This window comes from Candida oxycetoniae (assembly GCF_023343755.2).
Source record: "Candida oxycetoniae strain CBS 10844 chromosome Unknown scaffold4, whole genome shotgun sequence".
NCBI lineage: Eukaryota > Fungi > Ascomycota > Pichiomycetes > Serinales > Debaryomycetaceae > Lodderomyces > Lodderomyces oxycetoniae.
The window spans coordinates 419,395-437,433 of NW_026055367.1; the positions used below are offsets into that span (position 1 = coordinate 419,395).

The 18,039-nt window shown below is 38.0% G+C and overlaps 5 protein-coding genes across 5 annotated transcripts; 3 read left to right on the plus strand and 2 right to left on the minus strand. All coding sequences in view use genetic code 12, as the record gives it.

Annotated features, from left to right (window-relative positions):
* Nucleotides 1–1,100: 1,100 nt before the first annotated feature.
* FAA2 (Faa2p) lies at nt 1,101–3,371 on the minus strand (the record flags this gene model as incomplete). Its single annotated transcript, XM_049322165.1, has 1 exon — nt 1,101–3,371. The coding sequence occupies one exon, from the start codon at nt 3,369–3,371 to the stop codon at nt 1,101–1,103; it is 2,271 nt and encodes a 756-aa protein (XP_049181983.1).
* A 1,701-nt stretch (nt 3,372–5,072) lies between these two features.
* Nucleotides 5,073–6,464, plus strand: KGF56_001081 (tRNA splicing endonuclease subunit; the record flags this gene model as incomplete). Its single annotated transcript, XM_049322166.1, has 1 exon — nt 5,073–6,464. One exon carries the CDS (start codon nt 5,073–5,075, stop codon nt 6,462–6,464), a length of 1,392 nt encoding a protein of 463 aa, XP_049181984.1.
* A 241-nt stretch (nt 6,465–6,705) lies between these two features.
* Nucleotides 6,706–8,937, minus strand: KGF56_001082 (SKN1/KRE6 family beta-glucan synthesis-associated protein; the record flags this gene model as incomplete). The annotated part of the gene is made up of 1 exon (XM_049322167.1): nt 6,706–8,937. One exon carries the CDS (start codon nt 8,935–8,937, stop codon nt 6,706–6,708), a length of 2,232 nt encoding a protein of 743 aa, XP_049181985.1.
* A 2,779-nt stretch (nt 8,938–11,716) lies between these two features.
* On the plus strand, nt 11,717–13,909 carry KRE6 (beta-glucan synthesis-associated protein; the record flags this gene model as incomplete). Its single annotated transcript, XM_049322168.1, has 1 exon — nt 11,717–13,909. The coding sequence occupies one exon, from the start codon at nt 11,717–11,719 to the stop codon at nt 13,907–13,909; it is 2,193 nt and encodes a 730-aa protein (XP_049181986.1).
* A 2,127-nt stretch (nt 13,910–16,036) lies between these two features.
* Nucleotides 16,037–17,839, plus strand: KGF56_001084 (uncharacterized protein; the record flags this gene model as incomplete). The annotated part of the gene is made up of 1 exon (XM_049322169.1): nt 16,037–17,839. One exon carries the CDS (start codon nt 16,037–16,039, stop codon nt 17,837–17,839), a length of 1,803 nt encoding a protein of 600 aa, XP_049181987.1.
* Nucleotides 17,840–18,039: the final 200 nt, after the last annotated feature.

Below are 18,039 nucleotides of genomic sequence, written 5' to 3' on the forward strand. Positions count from 1 at the left end.
GGACTAGACGAGTGAAACGAGTCTAGTCTATAGAGTGTAGATAGAGAGACTAGACGAGTGAAACGAGTCTAGTTGATAGAGAAAGAGTAGACGCAGAGAGTAGTCTATAGAGAGAAGAGAGAGAGTTATACATATATAGAGAGAGTTATACATATATAGAGAGAGTTATACATATATAGAGAGAGTCATATACAAACCACGAGCACAGCTCATGGTATATTGAGAAAGTAGAGTAGTGTTGTTTTCTCGCCTTACTGGATAGATCATTGGAAGAAGGGAGAGACTGGACGAGAGAAACAAGTCTAGTCGATAGAGTGTAGATAGAGAGAGTAGAGTACTGTTGTCTTCTCGCATTGTTGGAAAATATATAGAGAAGGGAGAGTGTAGATATAGAGAGAAGACAGTGTGTAGATGTATGAAGAGAAGGGAGAGACTAGGTGAATAGAGAGAAGGGAGAGACTATCAAGCTGCACTGGTATTTATTTCAGACTACCAGTTTGAGTCAAATGTACTGATTGAAGACTAGACGAGTGAAACGAGTCTAGTCAAAAGAGAGAAGAGAGCGTAGATGAGTGAAACGAGTCTAGTCAAAAGAGAGAAGAGAGCAGTCGATAGAGAAAGAGAGCACTCAATAGAGAAAGAGTAGATAGGTTGTAAGAGGGTACGATATATGCTATCACGCTTTGTTCAATAGTGTAGAGGTAGATGTTGGCAGTGATTATTAGAGTACTACTGAGTCTAAGTCAACTAGAAACTAGACGAGTGAGACGAGTCTAGTCGATAGAGTGTAAAGAGAGAGTGTGTGTAGCTATATGGTATCTTGTTTTGCTCCATAGTGTAGAGATAGGTTGTTGGTTGCATTTAGGTACTATTAAGTTTGAGTCAAATTGGCGCAAAAAATACTAGAATAGAGACTAAACTAAAGTATGAGACTGGATAAAGCTTCTAGAGTGAAGGATGGAACTTGTTTAATATTAAAGAGTCCTTCAAAGAGGATAAAGTTTCTAGACTAAAGGATGAATGGTAGCTGGTGTCGTTGGCAGCTGGTGTGCCCCACTATCTCGCTCTGCTCGATAGTGTCGACAATGTCGATAGTATCTTTAAAGTTTGGCCATTTGTAATCTTGCCTCGATAACTAAAGATTTCTCAATTTCATACAATTTATGGAAAACATTTGCAAAAAATTTTTGAGCAACAGGTCTTCTTAATTTGAATGTTGGTGTCACCACTTCTCTTTCAACAGTTAATGGGTTAATTTCAATGTGAATGTTATGTAATAGTTCAAACCCATTCAATTGGTTACAAACGTTTGAGTTCAAATGGGCTAAAAATTTAGTCTTTGCTTCAACTGTATTTATTTTTTGCAATAGTTCTTCGCAAGACATATCAATTTTGTTTAGTCCGAAATTTTGGTTAAGAAACTTTAGTCCTTGCTCATATTCGATTCCAACTATTCCAACAAGGTACAGCTTAAGAGAGTCACCGTGAACGTAAAGTTGACTGATTACTGGGTTCGATGACAAGTACCTGTTTTCAATTTTCTCCGGAGAAATGTATTCTCCTTGCTGCATCTTGAAAAAATTTTTGACTCGATCAATAATCCGTATTCTTCCATCGGAATCAATTGTAGCAATGTCGCCAGAATGAAACCATCCTTCTTCATTAACTGCCTTATTGGTTTCTTCTTGATTATAATAATATCCCTTAAACATCTGGGGACCACGTAACAAGATTTCACCTTCCAACTTGTTGATATCATAACCCATATCTCTTACACTTCGTAGTTTAAATTCTCCAGTCATCGAAATAGAGCCGCACGTACCCGGGCTTGCTTCATAAGCATCTGTACAGGTAATAGCAGCCCCAGATTCCGTTAATCCGTACAATTGACGAATTCCCATATTCAAACTTGCCTTGAGGTAGATTAATGTTGATGATGCAATTGGTGCTGAGGCAGTTTGCACCCACCGCATTTCATTAAATCCAATAAAGTCTCGCAAACTTTTGTATGGTTCAAACAGATCAAGCATTGCGTCAAAGCCAGTCGCTCCATCTTTACTACCTTGTTTCTTAACTTTATATTCAATAATTTGATTCACTCTGACCTGGTTATTTGGGCTCAACTGTTTAATTTGTTCCTTGATCAAAGTTTCCAACTTGGTTAGTAATCTAGGAACAACTGACATATAAGTTGGTTGGAACAATTTTAAATCATCAATCATATTGTGAAATGTATCAATCTTAGTTTGGCCAACTGTGGTTTGAGGGAACCCCAACTCATAACCGTTTGTCCAAGCAAAAGCACTAGTTTCTCTTTCGTATAAATGGGTTAATGGTAAGAGCACATATGCCTTATCTCCTAGTTGAGCATGAGGTTGTATTGAGGTTAAAAAGGAAACGTACGCCGCAGCACATCTGTGAGGAATCATAACCCCCTTGGGCTTAGATCCAGTTGTACCCGAAGTGAATGAAATGGTAAAAAGGGCATCTGGACTAGGTGATAATTGTGTAATGGGTTGTTTTTCCCCCAATTTCTCAATCAGGGCCAAGTCGGTGATTTGTACTTTGAGTTGGTTGGCTAGTTGCAATGCATCCTTGTTAATGGTGGCTATTGGATCCATTGAGATTATTGAAATAACCGATTCTGTTTCCTTTGGATAAGTTTGCTTCAACTTTAGTAATGTGCCAACTTTATCACTGGTGCATACTACAATTGGACACTTTGTCAAGTCTAAAATGTACTGGGAGGTATCTGAACCTAGTGTATCGTACAAGGCGGTACTTGTGATAGCATACGACGAACAAGCTAAATCAGTAAGAACCCACTCTAATCTATTAACTGCAAAGATTGATAAGATAAATGAACAGCTTTTTTCAATTTCATGGTCCTTATTATCGCGAAGATAGCTAGCAACTCCATAAGTTGACCAGTCCCTTAAATGGTTCTTAATTTTTCGATGTGATTCTAATTTTTCATCTAAGTAAGGATTTGCTAGTAATGCCCTAAGGATTCCCGATCCAATGTTGTTCTTCTTATGCCAAACTTGCTGATACGTAAACGAGTTGAAGCAACTAGCCAGTTGCTTTTTGGCATAATCGTAAGGTCTTGAACTCAAACATGGTCTATCTTTGAATCTTTTTGCAGCATGGTTAAATAGCTGAGGATGAGTATTCAAATCGGGATGTATTGATTCAATTAACCTATTGGTAATAACTTTATTACGAAAAGTTTTTGAATAGTTTGCACTATTGAGACTAAACCTGCTCGATGATCTTGGTAAGGGAACACTTTGATGAACATCTTGCTTAAATGGAAGATGCGATAACGCGAGATCGGCGGTAAAGTCAGAACCCGAGTACAAACTTGACATTCTCAAACTCTTGTGACTCTTGCGTCTCTTTCTGCTCAATGGCTAATTTATCTAAGGATTAAGAGGTGTATAGCTGCTACTAGAGTTGAAAAACAAGCTTTGCTATACTTTGAAATATTTCAATATAAGGAAAGAATAAGATATTCCACTTTTATGTATAAAACCACTTTGGTCTCCTGAAGGTCAATTATTTTATAACTACAAGCACAACATCGGTAAACGGGTAAAAAAATACCGCAAGACCGCACTTGCTCCAAACCATGGGAGCTTACAATTTCATATATTCGTAACCTACCAAGCTTCACTATGTGATCTTACTCATCTCAACTTTTCCCTCGAAGGTTTTTCTTTTTTTTTTTTTTTGCGGGGTAATCTGCCGGATTTGGAATCCCGGCTATCAAACCCGCGCCTAAATCTTTGGTGAATGATGGTGTGTGGAGACTGGGTGGTGGTGAGTCAATATTGGTGAGTGGTAATGAGTAAATGGTGGTGTGTGGTGAGTGGTGAGTGGTTAGTGAATGGTGGATGGTGGTGAGTGGAGACTGCATGGTGGGGGTGGCTAGTGGGGCACTGGATGGTGAGGGCTAAGGTTGAGATGTAATAGAATTAATAAAGTTGGAAAGAAACTCTGTGGAAATTCCCCAGGCGGGAAACGAATTGATTTCACAGTAAAACAAAGTTCACTGCAATGCTTTCTTGTATCGCGCTGTTTTTCAAGCACCGACTAAATTTGTACAAAGGGTCAATGATCATTATAATGACATCCCAATATCACCTGTAACAAAGGGGAAAAAATGATCTTTACAAAGGGGAAATGATCTTTACAAAGGGGAAATAATCTTTACAAAGGGGAAATGATCTCTCTGAGATCTTTTATATCTTTCCCCCCCTCCTCTAGATTTCCACCTCTACTTTCGTTTCCTTTCTAAGCATTTATTTATATGTTGAGCAAATCGTCCACCGGCAATTTTTCTACCGCAATTTTCACAACTGAAATATCGTGAAGTTTCAATACTTTTCAACTTTATTTTCTCCTGAGAGAAAATATCCCTATTTGGATCGGTATATTGTAAATTGTCTGCAAGTTTATTAAGCTCTGGGTTTGACGCTGAGGCAGTTTCTTTTTGAACTGTCAAGTAGTTTGTATAATTTATCGTTGTTTGATTTCTTATTATATTCGATATCATGTTGTCTAGTAATGATTGTGCCTGAAAACGAAAATGCAAAAGAGGGAAGAAGATAAATGTTAATATTAATCATCAGAGATTACAGTAGATGCACATACTACTCTATGATATGTAATGGAGGAAGGTTCTGTCATGGTGTGAATATATTGTTTCAAACTAAATGGTGAATATCAATCGCCAAAAGGTGAGAGGACAAAAAAAAAAAAAAAAAAATTGCATTCCAACACCGCCGCATCAAATGCGGCGGTATCCATCGCAGGATTGGATTGTCAATGTCTTAACGACTGTGTTTCTAGCACTTTTTGCCATTAACTTCTAGTTTATTTCCTACTTATGACTCAACTGCAAATCCATCCATGTGGATAGTAATCACTCAGCTACGAAACTCTCCATATTTGTAAAGATTCAAGCATTCAATAAAGTTGATCTTTTTTTGCAACTTTTTGGAATTAAAAAAAAACCTTTTACTGAAAAAGTTGAACTCATCTCTTTGATCTTTTCTGCCAGATCCAGGATGTCTGATCTCGAAAAAGACGATAGCACTCAGCAGCAAGGTGTTTCCAGCATCCAACGACGAGATGCTTCCGCTGCCCTTTTTGAGGAAGAAGAAGACGAAGTCCAGGATTGGAAATACCTCACACATGGCGCTAAAACTACGTCATCGATACCTAAACGCGGAGAGAAAGAATTTGAACCAGATGGAACAATGGTGCAAGCTACATATCTAGAAGAGTCACAATGTGCAATGTTTAGTGCATTGGCACATACACGAGGTCATTTTCTACGCAATAAGTTGGTTGGTGTATGGAGTGTCTATTCGAATAAGTGCATTATTTATCATATTCGAGGGAAATTCTTTACCGATATGGGTGTTGCCAAGGGGACACAGATTGTGCTTAATGAAATTGAATGCTTGTATTTGGCTGAAAGGGGAAGTTTAATTGTTTATTTGGGAAACGAAGAGTACGAAAAGTGGGTCAAGAAAAGTGGGGTGGAAAAGGTGGTGGTGGTGCAGGAGGAGGAGGAGGAGGAGGAGGAGGTCGAGGTCGAGGAGGAGTTCAAAATTGAAGAGAAGTTGATTTCTCTAGATTTGGAGTATCTTTACTGTTTACTTAAAGTTGACATACCAAAGTATCAAGTTTATTCATATTTGAAAAGGTTGGGATATCTCATATTGGAACATCGTGACGGAGAAAGTGACAAGACTATAAAAGATAAGAATCAAATTGATGGTGATGTTTCATTTTGGTTACTACCTCGACAATGGGGATTACTTTCCTATCCTAATTTACATACTAAGCATTTTCAAACAAAGAGCTATTTCAAGTATACTCCAATATTCAAAGCCATCGCTATAACCCATTCACAAATTACGCCGTGGCGGCCACTACCACCTGCGCAAGACTTACAAATCACATACGATGTTTGGAAACCAACACCATCGTTTTCCAAAAAGAATCCGCCACAACCAGATTTTCAACTCGTAGTTATTGACTCCTCTAAATCAACCAAATACTTATCGTTTCAACAGATCCATTGCCTACAATCCAAGAAAACTAAGAAAACTAAGGGGGAAAAGGATGAAAAGAATGAAAAAAAGAAAAATCAACCACCAAGAAAAAAACCACCAGTTGAATCAAAAAGAGAAATACGCGCTAAACGGAATGCTCAAAAACAGTTGACTTTGGATAAGCTGATCCAGTTGAGGAATGAGTATTTGAGAAAAAGAGACAATTTGTGGAAGCATGGATATGATAACATCATCATAGCCATAGAGAATCAAGGTATAATCAACTTCATTGATTTGAGTAAAGGAAATTTTTCGTGTCTTGAGAAAAATGTTCAATTTGAATTAGATAGTATATACCCTGGAAGAGACCATTCTATTGTATATAATGAATACTAAGTGAACCAAAAACAAACACTTGTTAATGTGGAACATAAGCTACTTAACTCTTAAATTCCTCCATCCATCTGTACATGATTCTCAATCTATAAAATATCCATATTAGCAATCCCAATTCTTTTTTTTTTCTTTTTTTTTTTTACTTTAAAAAAAAAAAAAAAAAAAAATAAAATAAAATAATAATAATAATAATGATAATGATAATAATGATAATGATAATAATGACAATGGTAAGCCCATTCTAACAACCTGTCAACTTATTTTTTGGAAAAGTATACCCTCCCATTGCAAAATTGGTCAAATTCATATTTTGATAAATATTCAAATGTTGCTGAATATAATCATATGTTGGGTAATCTTTGGGATCACATCCAACATTGACTGCATCTTCAGGTTGATAAACTCGAACATAATCAACTCTCATCCTACTTGGAAATACTAAACTTGGCCAATCTATATAAGCCCAAGAGTTACTTATACCCAAATTCATCACAATACTAATTGGCTCTTTTGGAATTTGTCTCCATCCCACATTTCCATTCGGATGTAATGCGTGAGCATGCATCGTAAATGTTGGATCATCACCAACAAACCAAGTGATATAACCTGTATTGTCATCGTTTAAATATTCGTATCCATATTTTTGGAAATTACGTTTTCCCTCACCAAATTCATACCATGTTGTATTCAACATGGTAACCCCAGAAACTGCTTGTTGAAACGGTCCTCCAGCATATGTATTCATCAACGTAACTGAAGCATTATGTACTTCAATGAAATCGTAATCGGGCATATACCATATATCATAAGGGGCAATTTGTAAAGATTGGGAAACACGACCTATTACTCCATGGATTTCACCTTCGAGAGCATCAATCTCAGGGGCACCTCTGCCTACTCCCGGATTTGGATGTGACTCTCCTGGACATGTGCATTTGTTTAGTCTCTGTCCTGGTAGGTATGATATGCCATCTGGCGATGACTGATTTGGTGTTATACCTGCATCACAAGAATCATAAGTATATGGCCAAACACCCTCGGTTGATGCCAAATAACCAGGCCTACCTAAATTACCCATTGTCCATAAACCAGGCCATAAGCCTGTTACATTACCATAATTTGGTAGTTTAGCTGAAATCTCAATTCTTCCTTGAGTAAAACACATCTTGTTCCACGATTGTATCATTCCTGAACGATAAAATAAATTATGATTTTGAAAAGCATCGAGGGTTAACTCGAGTGTTCCATTTTTGGTTGTTACAGCATCTGGATCGTACCACTCAAGATCTTGAGTTGCAGCATAATGCAAATCGGGAGCTGTAAAGAATTGATCGTCTCCATCGTAAAACGTTCTTCCTTCAGCATTGAACTCATCACTAAATACCAATTTCCAAACACGACCATCTTGACCAACATTTGTCATTGCTTCCTCGGGAGTATCTGGATCAACCAAGCTTTGTCGTATTGCGCTCAACATTGGATAAGAATAATGAGTTAAAACTTCATAAGTTTCAACTCTTGTTTTTGCTGAAGAGTTGGTAAATGTCAAAACAGGCAATAAAACAAATATGCCAACCACAATAATCAGCATAACGACAAATCCAAGCAATCCACCAATAGACTTTCTGTCCATATTCTTCAAATCGTAATAGAAGCGATGTTCATTATATTCTGAATCCAATACAGGATCTGGATTATGTAGGTAATCGTCTGGTTCTTTTTCATCTATGCTTAAAGGGAATTGACTTGCTGGGTATCCACCAAATGGAGAGAATTCGTATTCGTATTCGTCATAGGACCCAGTTACAGGTGGCGATGAGTAATTGTACTGAATAGAAGAAGAAGATGAACTATCTCGATGCAGATGCATATTGTGATGTTGAAAAGAGTTATTATTATTGTTGTTGTTGTTGTTATTGTTTTTGTTACTATCAACGAGTAGATTTACCGTTGATGTTTGGTTTGAGTAGTTTGCATAGTCGAATATTGCTTGTTTTGGATACCGGTCATCATATGGAGACATTGACGAAGTTGAAGGCATCAGTTGTGAACTATTTATGAATAGAGAGGTGCGTATTTTTGAAGTTTGAGGAGATGAAGATGCATTTGTTTCAAACTGGTTGTGGTTGTGGTTGTGGTTGTAATGGTGAGGAGAAGGAGGGCTTTGAGTGTTTGTTGTTGGGGAATTTACAGAGTTGACCGATTGTGAGTCGTAGGAAGGTGGATAATTGAATCGTTGCAAATGGGGTTGGTGGTGGTGAGGGTGGTGAGGGTGCAGGATGTCTGAGCTTTGGTTACTTAATTGGCCGCCTCTTGAGCTTTCACTTATGGTATCAGGTTGATCGTCAAAGGGGTTTGAAACGGCATAGCCTTGGTCTTGGTCTTGGTCAACGTCATTAAAACTAACCAGCTCGTCTCTTTCTGAGCTGGTAAAGTTTATACTGGGTATATTTGGAGTCAAATCTCGTCTCATAAAGCAACAACAAAAGAGTTAAAGCCTCGTCTCATAAAGCAACAACAACAACAACAAAAATGAGTTTGGCAACAACTTACCTTAATTAATTATGACAGCACTTGAAATAAAGTTGAAGGAGAAAACTTTCACCTATAAAAGAAACAAGTATAAGAAGAAACAAGTGAAAAGAAACAAGTAAAAAGAAAAGAAAAGAAGTAGGTAAAAAAATATAGTTGCCTGTTGTCATTTGCCATTGCTGCCATTGCCAATCCTCACCTTATTAGAAACGTTTACTTACATGACCTAACATAACTTTGCATTTTGGTTGTAAAAAAATTGCCTATTTTAATTCGTGTTGCAAAATTATCTTTATTGGCCAAGTCTCATAGTTAAGCTTTTTACAACCAAAAAAAAAAGCTTGACCTTTTTTTTAGTGGCAAACGGCTACCAAATGTAAATGCCAAGGAAATGCTACCAAGTCATTATTAATCTTGTTTTCAAGTTTCCTAGCAACCGTTTTTCTTGGTAAGTCAGAGACCCTTTTATCACCACTATTGGGCAGAGCGAGCAACACTATCGAGCAACACTATCGAGCAACACTATCGAGCAACACTATCGAGCAGAGCGAGATAGTGGTGTATACTGACTAGCTGATCTTATGAAATGAAATTGTAGAGATAATTGTAGAGATAATTGTAGAGATAATGGTAGAGATAATGGTAGAGAGGGTGACTATATAGAGGGTAACTATATAGAGAGGGTAACTATATAGAGATGGTAACTATATAGAGATGGCGATTATATAGAGATGGCGATTATATTCTTGTATCCATATACTTGTCAGTGTTGGTAACAGTAAGTGCTGCTCCACTATCTTGCTCTGGTCTATAGTGTTGGTGGTGTCAGTAGCTGCTAGTGTGCTCCACTATCTCGCTCTGCTCGATAGTGTCGATAGTCGATAGTGTCGATAGTCGATAGTGTCGATAGTCGATAGTGTTGGTCCATAGTGTCAGTTTGGATTTTTTTGCTAGCTCAGCCCGCCTCGATCAATTTCACGCGCACTATTTCATGCACCATTTCAAGCCATTTCAAGCACACCGCGTTTGATTGTCATTTCAATCAGAGGCATGAAAAATAAAATACACATTGCACTACCTAGAAAACAAACAAATATAAAGTAGACTAAATTGTAAACAGTATGTAGATACAAAGTAATAAATGAATAGCAAGGAGACAGCAGTAGATAGCAGTAGATAACAATGGGTAGTAAATACATAATAAGTAGTAGTAGATAGCAATGGGTAGTAAATACATAAAAAGTAGCAGTAGATAGTAATACATAATAAGTAGTAGATAGTAATACATAATAAATAAGTAGTAGTAGATAGCAATGGGTAGTAAGCAGCAATAAATTAGGACTGGGTTGAAATACTAAATATTGTCATCAAATACTATAATATACTACAAAACTCGAGTATCCCTTCCCCCCAACCCTAGACACTATCAAGTAGAGCGAAATGGTGTCGATAGTGTCAGTGGCAGCTAGTGTGTCGATAATGTCAGTGGCAGCCATTGCTGCTCCACTATCTCGCTTCACTCGATAGTGTCGATAGTGTCGATAGTGTCGATAGTGTCGCTTATTTAATTCTGCTTGCGTTTTGATTACTTTGGTACCTATTCCAAAGGTACATGAAAGAGGGTACAAGACAAACAAATAGGAGGCTTTCTCACTTTTTTATTTAGCATTCTTACTAAGCCAGTTTAATTTTCAAACACTAAAAAACAAACATTACAAAACCTTTTTTCTTTTTAAAAATCTACGGAAATAATCAAGCTACTGAAACGGGATAATATGCTATAGCCCTGTATTCTGATTTCCCATTCCCATCCTACTGTCTCTTGTATTTCATCGTACTGTCTCTTGTATTTCATCGTACTGTCTCTTGTATTTCATCCTACTGTCTCTTGTATTTCATCCTACTGTCTTTTTTGTATTTTTTCCCATTCGCCTCCCCCGCCCCCTCTTTTTCCCTCTCTCCTCCTCTCGACCGACCCCCCTTCCATTAGTTCTCGCACAAAAAAAATATTTTTCCCGGAAAAATCTTTTCAAGAAAAAAAAAAAAAATAAAAGGAAAAACTTTTAATTTTATATTTAGAAGTTGTTCTTTTTTTTATTGTTTCAGCAATAGGTAATAAGGACATCTACTGTGACGTGACAGGGTAGTACCGGTGTTGTTGTTAACCCAAGAAAGTTATTAGCCAAGACTTATTTTTGCTTCTATTCAAGGGTATCAAAAGTGACAGACATTCTTTTGACACAAATAGCCCATCAACATCGAGAGCAACTAATCAATAAACAAGTTGAAACACCAGAAGTAAAAAAAGAAAAAAAAAAAAAAAAGCTTGAAACAAAACTTGGCTATTACTTGCAACTGGTATTTGCTATAACTGCCATTTTCACTAAACCACCGTGTGTGTGCCTATCGTTTTTCTTTAAAATTGAGCCAAGGTTACCAAATTTTTCCTTAAGCGGTTTTCCAAGAAAAGTTTTTCAAAGTTTTTCCAAAGTTTTTCATTTGCTTTTGTTTGATAAAACCTTATTATTCCTAAAAGACCTATCTAGATCTAGCTTCTAGAAGGGTCAAATTACTACATTATTATACATTCGCTTAACCCTTTAAACTAGTGCAAACCCCCCCCCCGCGTCCCGCAGTGCCACGCCCCACGCTCCCTTAAAGATTAATATTTTCTTAGCCAAGACTTTATAGTCCCCCAGCATAACCATACATAGATTGGCATGGCGACGGAAAGAGATCTTACATCCAATACACCTAGATTTTCCATTCGCAGCCCCCAAGGTGATGGCCCAAGAAGCGACGATCAAGAGACATTCATTGAGTATGATTCAAGAAACCCATTTGCTGATGACTTTGCGGACATCTCCTCATTCTCATCTTCATCCCAAAATCAGCGATTACAGCAGCAGCAGCAGCAGCAGCAACAATCAATACAAAATTTGCATCAACCACCACTACCACCTCATCTAGATAATTCGTATCAAACTTCACAATATGGCAAGCCAATCACAACCTATGACGACTACAATCTAAATAACAACAGTTCTAGCCATCTCATCCAAGAAAACTCAAGTACAGAAGATTCCAGGTTCTTGAATAAAGACTATAGCTACAACAATTATGGCAACAGTAGTACTTACTCCAATAATAAGCTCAGTCCGGGAAGTCCTGCTGAATTTGATAGGTACCCCTCAATGGCTGGTTCTAGAGTTGTTTCTTCAACATCACTTGTATCACAATTATATCCACAACAGGGCAACAAAAACCAAACTACTGATCGTTATCTGTCACAATCGCATTCATCAAATTCACTAGATGGCTCCTCTGTAAAATCACTTCCCATTCATCCCAATGACTTGTCACCATTTGGTGGATACCCGGAAAGCTCATTTCCATTAAGCATAGATGAAAAAGAGCCGGACGATTACCTACACAATCCTGATCCTGTATTAGATGCTGAGTACGATAAAAATAGATTCCTTCATGATATTAAAAATCTAGATAAAAGATCTCTTGGTGGATTGCTTGGATTGATTGGAATGGCACTTGCATGTTTAGCTGTATTTGTTGTTTTACCTGCGGTAACATACACCGGTGTAACAGATCATAAGAAGCCCGAAGTTTTTGAAATTTTAACTCATTATTCTTATCCAATGTTGAGTGCTATACGTCAAACATTGATCGATCCAGACACTCCCGAAGAAGCAATGCAAAAGGTGTCTAGACTGGGTGAAATGTGGCCCTTGGTATTTAGTGATGAGTTCAATGCTGAAGGAAGAACGTTTTATGAAGGAGACGATCAATTTTTTACAGCTCCCGATTTGCATTATGATGCAACTAAGGATTTAGAATGGTACGACCCAGATGCCGTTACAACCAAAAATGGTACTTTAACCTTGCAAATGGATGCTTTTAAAAATCATAATTTATTTTATCGTTCAGGAATGATACAATCGTGGAACAAGATGTGTTTTACTCAAGGAAGAATTGAGATTTCAGCTAAACTACCAAATTATGGTAATGTAACAGGCTTATGGCCTGGTTTATGGACAATGGGTAATTTAGGTAGGCCTGGTTATTTGGCATCAACCGAGGGTGTTTGGCCATATACTTATGATTCTTGTGATGCAGGTATAACACCAAATCAGTCATCGCCAGATGGCATATCATACCTACCAGGACAGAGACTAAACAAATGCACATGTCCAGGAGAGTCACATCCAAATCCAGGAGTAGGCAGAGGTGCCCCTGAGATTGATATAATTGAAGGTGAAGTTATGACGGATTCAACTGGAAAGAAAAAGAATAATGGTGTTGCTTCTCAGTCGTTACAATTGGCGCCAATGGATATATGGTACATGCCTGATTATGATTTTATTGAAATTCGCAATGCTTCAATATCTACAATGAACACTTATGCAGGAGGTCCATTTCAACAAGCGTTTTCAGCGACTACCATGTTGAATACAGATTGGTATGAAAAAGGTGAAGGGCCTCGATATTATCAAAACTATGGATATGAATATCTCAATGATGACGATTTGGGATATATAAGATGGTATGTTGGACAAGATCCAACACTAACGGTGCATTCATATGCATTACATCCGGATGGAAATATTAATTGGAGAAGGATCGCTAAAGAGCCAATGTCAATAATCATGAATCTTGGTATTTCAAATAATTGGGCCTATATTGATTGGAATTCGATCTCTTTCCCAGTCATTATGCAAGTTGATTATGTGAGGGTTTACCAACCATCTAATGCGACCAATGTTGGTTGCGATCCCGATGATTATCCAACTTATGATTATATTCAACAACACTTGAACGTGTATGAGAATGTCAATTTGACCAGTTTCGAGGCTGGTGGGTATACCTTTCCAAAAAATACTTTAACTGGATGTCATTGAGAGAAGGAGGAGGAAAGAGGGGAAATGAGGAGATGTATATTGGAAGAGATGAGGAGAGTATATTGAAGGGGGTATTTATGGATAAAGAGGATATATAGAAGGAATTGATTTTGTAAAGTTATTGACTAGATTGGCTTTGAATTCTACACATATTCATTTGTTATTAATTTTCTCTTCTCTTGTTTGAAAAGGGAATAATTATGCCTATAGATTGTTGGAAACAGTATTAAATTTATATTGACTACCTTGCTACTGGGTGATATTAAGTTGAATACAGTTGTAACTGTACAATAAAGTCTTATAAAGCTGTACAGATAACTTATAAAGCTGTCTTTACAACTATGTAATTTCTATATTTAGTTAGCTTGATAATAATTGTCTATAAACATATATTCAAGAACTTGATATGAATTGTATCTTGTATTAATGTATAGAGGTTTGCCCCGCCAGGCGTCTACAACCGTCTTTTCTAACCACTCTTTTCAACCGTCTCTATATATTGTCCTTCTTCCGGGTTGATTCTTACTTGTAGATTATGTTATAAAGTTGTAACTGTACAGTTGAAGGTTTATCAAGTTGTCTATCGAGCGAAGCGAGAAGCAACACTATCGAGAGACACTATCGAGCAAAGCGAGATAATGTCTACAAAGTGCTAGCTTGTTATGACACTCACTAGCTTGTTATGACACTATCTCACTCTGCTCGATAGTGTTGATAGTGTTTATAGTGTTGATAGTGTGTATAGTGTTGATAGTGTTTATAGTGTTGATAGTGTGTATAGTGTCGATAGTGTCTGCGTAGTCTGTGTACTCCACTATCTCGCTCTGCTCGATAGTGTTGTAACAAATTGCAAAGTGTCAGTGGCAGTAAGAGAAGAATAGTAACCAAAACTTTCTCTTTGAAAAGCAGTAATAAAGAACATATTTGTAAAAGTATAGGAAGTTTTAGATGTAAAGAACCAGATTGCTACAGATGTAGTGTAGAGGTGTAGTGTAGAGGTGTAGCATAGAGGTGTAGTGTAGAGGTGTAGCATAGAGGTGTAGTGTAGAGGTGTAGCATAGAGGTGTAGTGTAGAGGTGTAGCATAGAGGTGTAGTGTAGAGGTGTAGCATAGAGGTGTAGTGTAGAGGTGTAGCATAGAGGTGTAGTGTAGAGGTGTATTAGAATTAGGTGTGGTATAGAGGTGTATAAGTATTAGGTAGTGGGGTGTATCGGTATAGATAGTGTCGCTCGATACTGTCGGTGTAGTCAGTGTGCTCCACTATCGAGCGAAGCGAGATAGTGTAGCTCGAAAGTGTAGCTCGATAGGGGGAGGGCTAAGAGCAGTCAGTGCTGCTCCACTATCTCGCTTCGCTTCCTGGTGTTTACAAAGTGCTACTCCACTATCTCGCTTCGCTTTCTAGTGTTTACAAAGTCCAACCACACTATCTCGCTTCGCTCGATAGTGCTGCTCGATAGTGTCGCTCGATAGGGGGAGGGCTAAGAGTTGTCAGTGCTACTCCACTATCTCGCTTCGCTCGATAGTGTCACTCGATAGTGTCGCTCGATAGTGTCGCTCGTAGTGTCGCTCGTAGTGTCGCTCGATAGCGACATTTTTGCAATCAAACAATATAAACTATGTATTACATAAGCACAATAAGCCAAATTTTGCAATTTCAATTTAATCACTGCAACAAGAAACCCCACAGTTTGCAAGGGAAACATTATTGGAAACAGTAATGCAAACATTAGAGGAACTTTAGGGGAAAACCCTTTGTGGCAACATTCATGGGTGAGATATATATGGGGTTAGTTAGCCCCAACTTCTCATGAGAGTGAGGCAAGGCAGAGTCTTACAATTTATCGTCTCTTTTCGTTTCTTGGCCCCTTAATCTTGAAAGTTGAAGTCATCGGTTGAATGAAATATTCTCAATAAAGCCACACTTTGAGGACAAAGTTTGAAAACCATTTGTGAAATATCGAATGGGTTTCTTTGAAAGACCACAGTTTTTCAATTGTGGGTTTGAACCCCTTACCCCCTACATAATGCTAATGTAGGACACACTACAGCGGTATATATATATATATATAGTTGTAGTTGTTTTGATTGCAATCTTTCTTTTCCTCCCTGTATGCACCGCTGCACAAAATGACCAACGAGAAGCTTGATATTAAGTCAATTGCAATTATTGGAGCTGGCCCTGCTGGATTATCTACCCTTTATGAGTTTCTTCATACAAATAAAGATGGTTCATCAACAATCACAAATTATTCAAAACCATTAGGCCACCCAAAAAGTGAAGCTAATGCTTTTGATAAAATAGTTGTGTTTGAGCAGAAAGATAGCCCCGGTGGTATTTGGTCTCCGGCTACTATAGAGTCTGATTTACCTATTCCTCCTCAGGAAATATTGGATACTGAATTGTACAGCGATCCCAAATATATCAGACCTTCGAATAAAGTTCCCGCTGGCATTGATGGCGCTAGTTTTGATAAGCCTTTGATTGTGGGAAAAGAAGAAGAAGAAGGAAAAGAAGAAGAAGGAAAGGCATTGATTGATGAATTGCAATGGAGCAGATCCGGTATATTTCCATTTTTATTCACCAATATCCCACAAAGATTTACTAGATTCAGCTACTTGCCCGATGAGGCTATATATTATGATACAAAGCGAAAGATTTATCCTTTCATGACTCATCAGGAATTGACTAAACGGTTTGATGAGTTTATTGAAAAGGAGAATTTACTAGAATATATCAGATTGAACTCTACCGTTGAGAAGGTGACCAAAAATCACGAATCAGGGAAATGGGTAGTGACAATTAGACAGAAAGGGGGTAGTGAGAATGCATGGTATCAAGAGACGTTTGATGCTGTTGTCATTGCTAATGGTCATTATACTGTGCCCTATTTTCCTCATATAAAAGGTCTTGCAGAATATAACAAAACTCATCCAGGAAGACTAATCCATGCAAAATCATTCAGAAACACACAAGAGTTTAAGGATAAGGATGTGTTGGTTATTGGTGGTAGTATATCCACTGTGAATATTTTGCAATATATTGTTCCCGTTGCCAAATCAGTCACCGACTCCAAAAGAGGTAAGCACTTGGTGTTTGAATTTATCAATGATGCGTTAATCTCTGAAGGGATTGAACCTAAACCTCCCTTGGAGTACATTGATCCTAAAACTGGTGAGTTTTATTTTGCAGATGGTCTGCTGGGAAAGTATGATAAGGTTGTTTTCTCAACTGGTTATCATTACCATTTCCCATTCTTGTCCGAGGACGATGAGGAGGAATACCTCAAATTGGTTAACCCTGGTAATTTATCACGTGTTGGTGGATTATTCCACCATACATTCAGTCAAAAAGATGCAACATTGGGCACGGTTGGGGTCTGTGTATCGCAATTGAATTTCCATACAATTGAAGCCAGCTCGGCGGCTCTTGCTGGTGTCTGGTCAGGAGCTAAGAAATTGCCTAGTATACGCGACCAACAAGAATGGGAGACGCAACAAGTTGGGGAAAGAGGAGACTCTCTTTTATTTCATTACTATAATCATCACGATGCAAGGAAGTTTGTTGATTTATTGAAGCCATTTTTCCCAAGGGGAAGATATGATCCATTGGTTAAGGATGGAGGGTATGTTGAAGAAGTTGATGTCGGTGGTCTCTACTTGAAGGAGTTGTTTTACGGATTGAAGGAGGGGAGAATTAGAGTCGAGGAGACGAATTGGGTGAACAACAATGGAGATATCAGTAGTGAAGCCCCTGGTGGAGGGGCTAGTAAAGAAGCCACTGGTGGAGAGGCTATTGGAGAAGCCAGTAGGGAAGCCATTGGCGGAGAGGCTAGTAAAGAAGCCACTGGCGGAGATGCCAGTAGGGAAGCCATTGGCGGAGATATCAGTAGGGAACCCATTAGAGAAGCTGTTGCTGCTGTTCACGCCTAGGATATGGCAAAACTAAACAATTACAATACACATCCATTTCAGCCAACTACAACTCTATCAAAAGAAAAGAGTTAGCTAAAGTCGAAATATGGATATGATTGGATCTAGTGTCGTTTTCCTGCTCCGCTCGAGAGTGTCGGTGGCAGCTAGTGTAAATAAGAGATAATTTATGAAACAAGATAGTAAACGCTGTAGAAAAG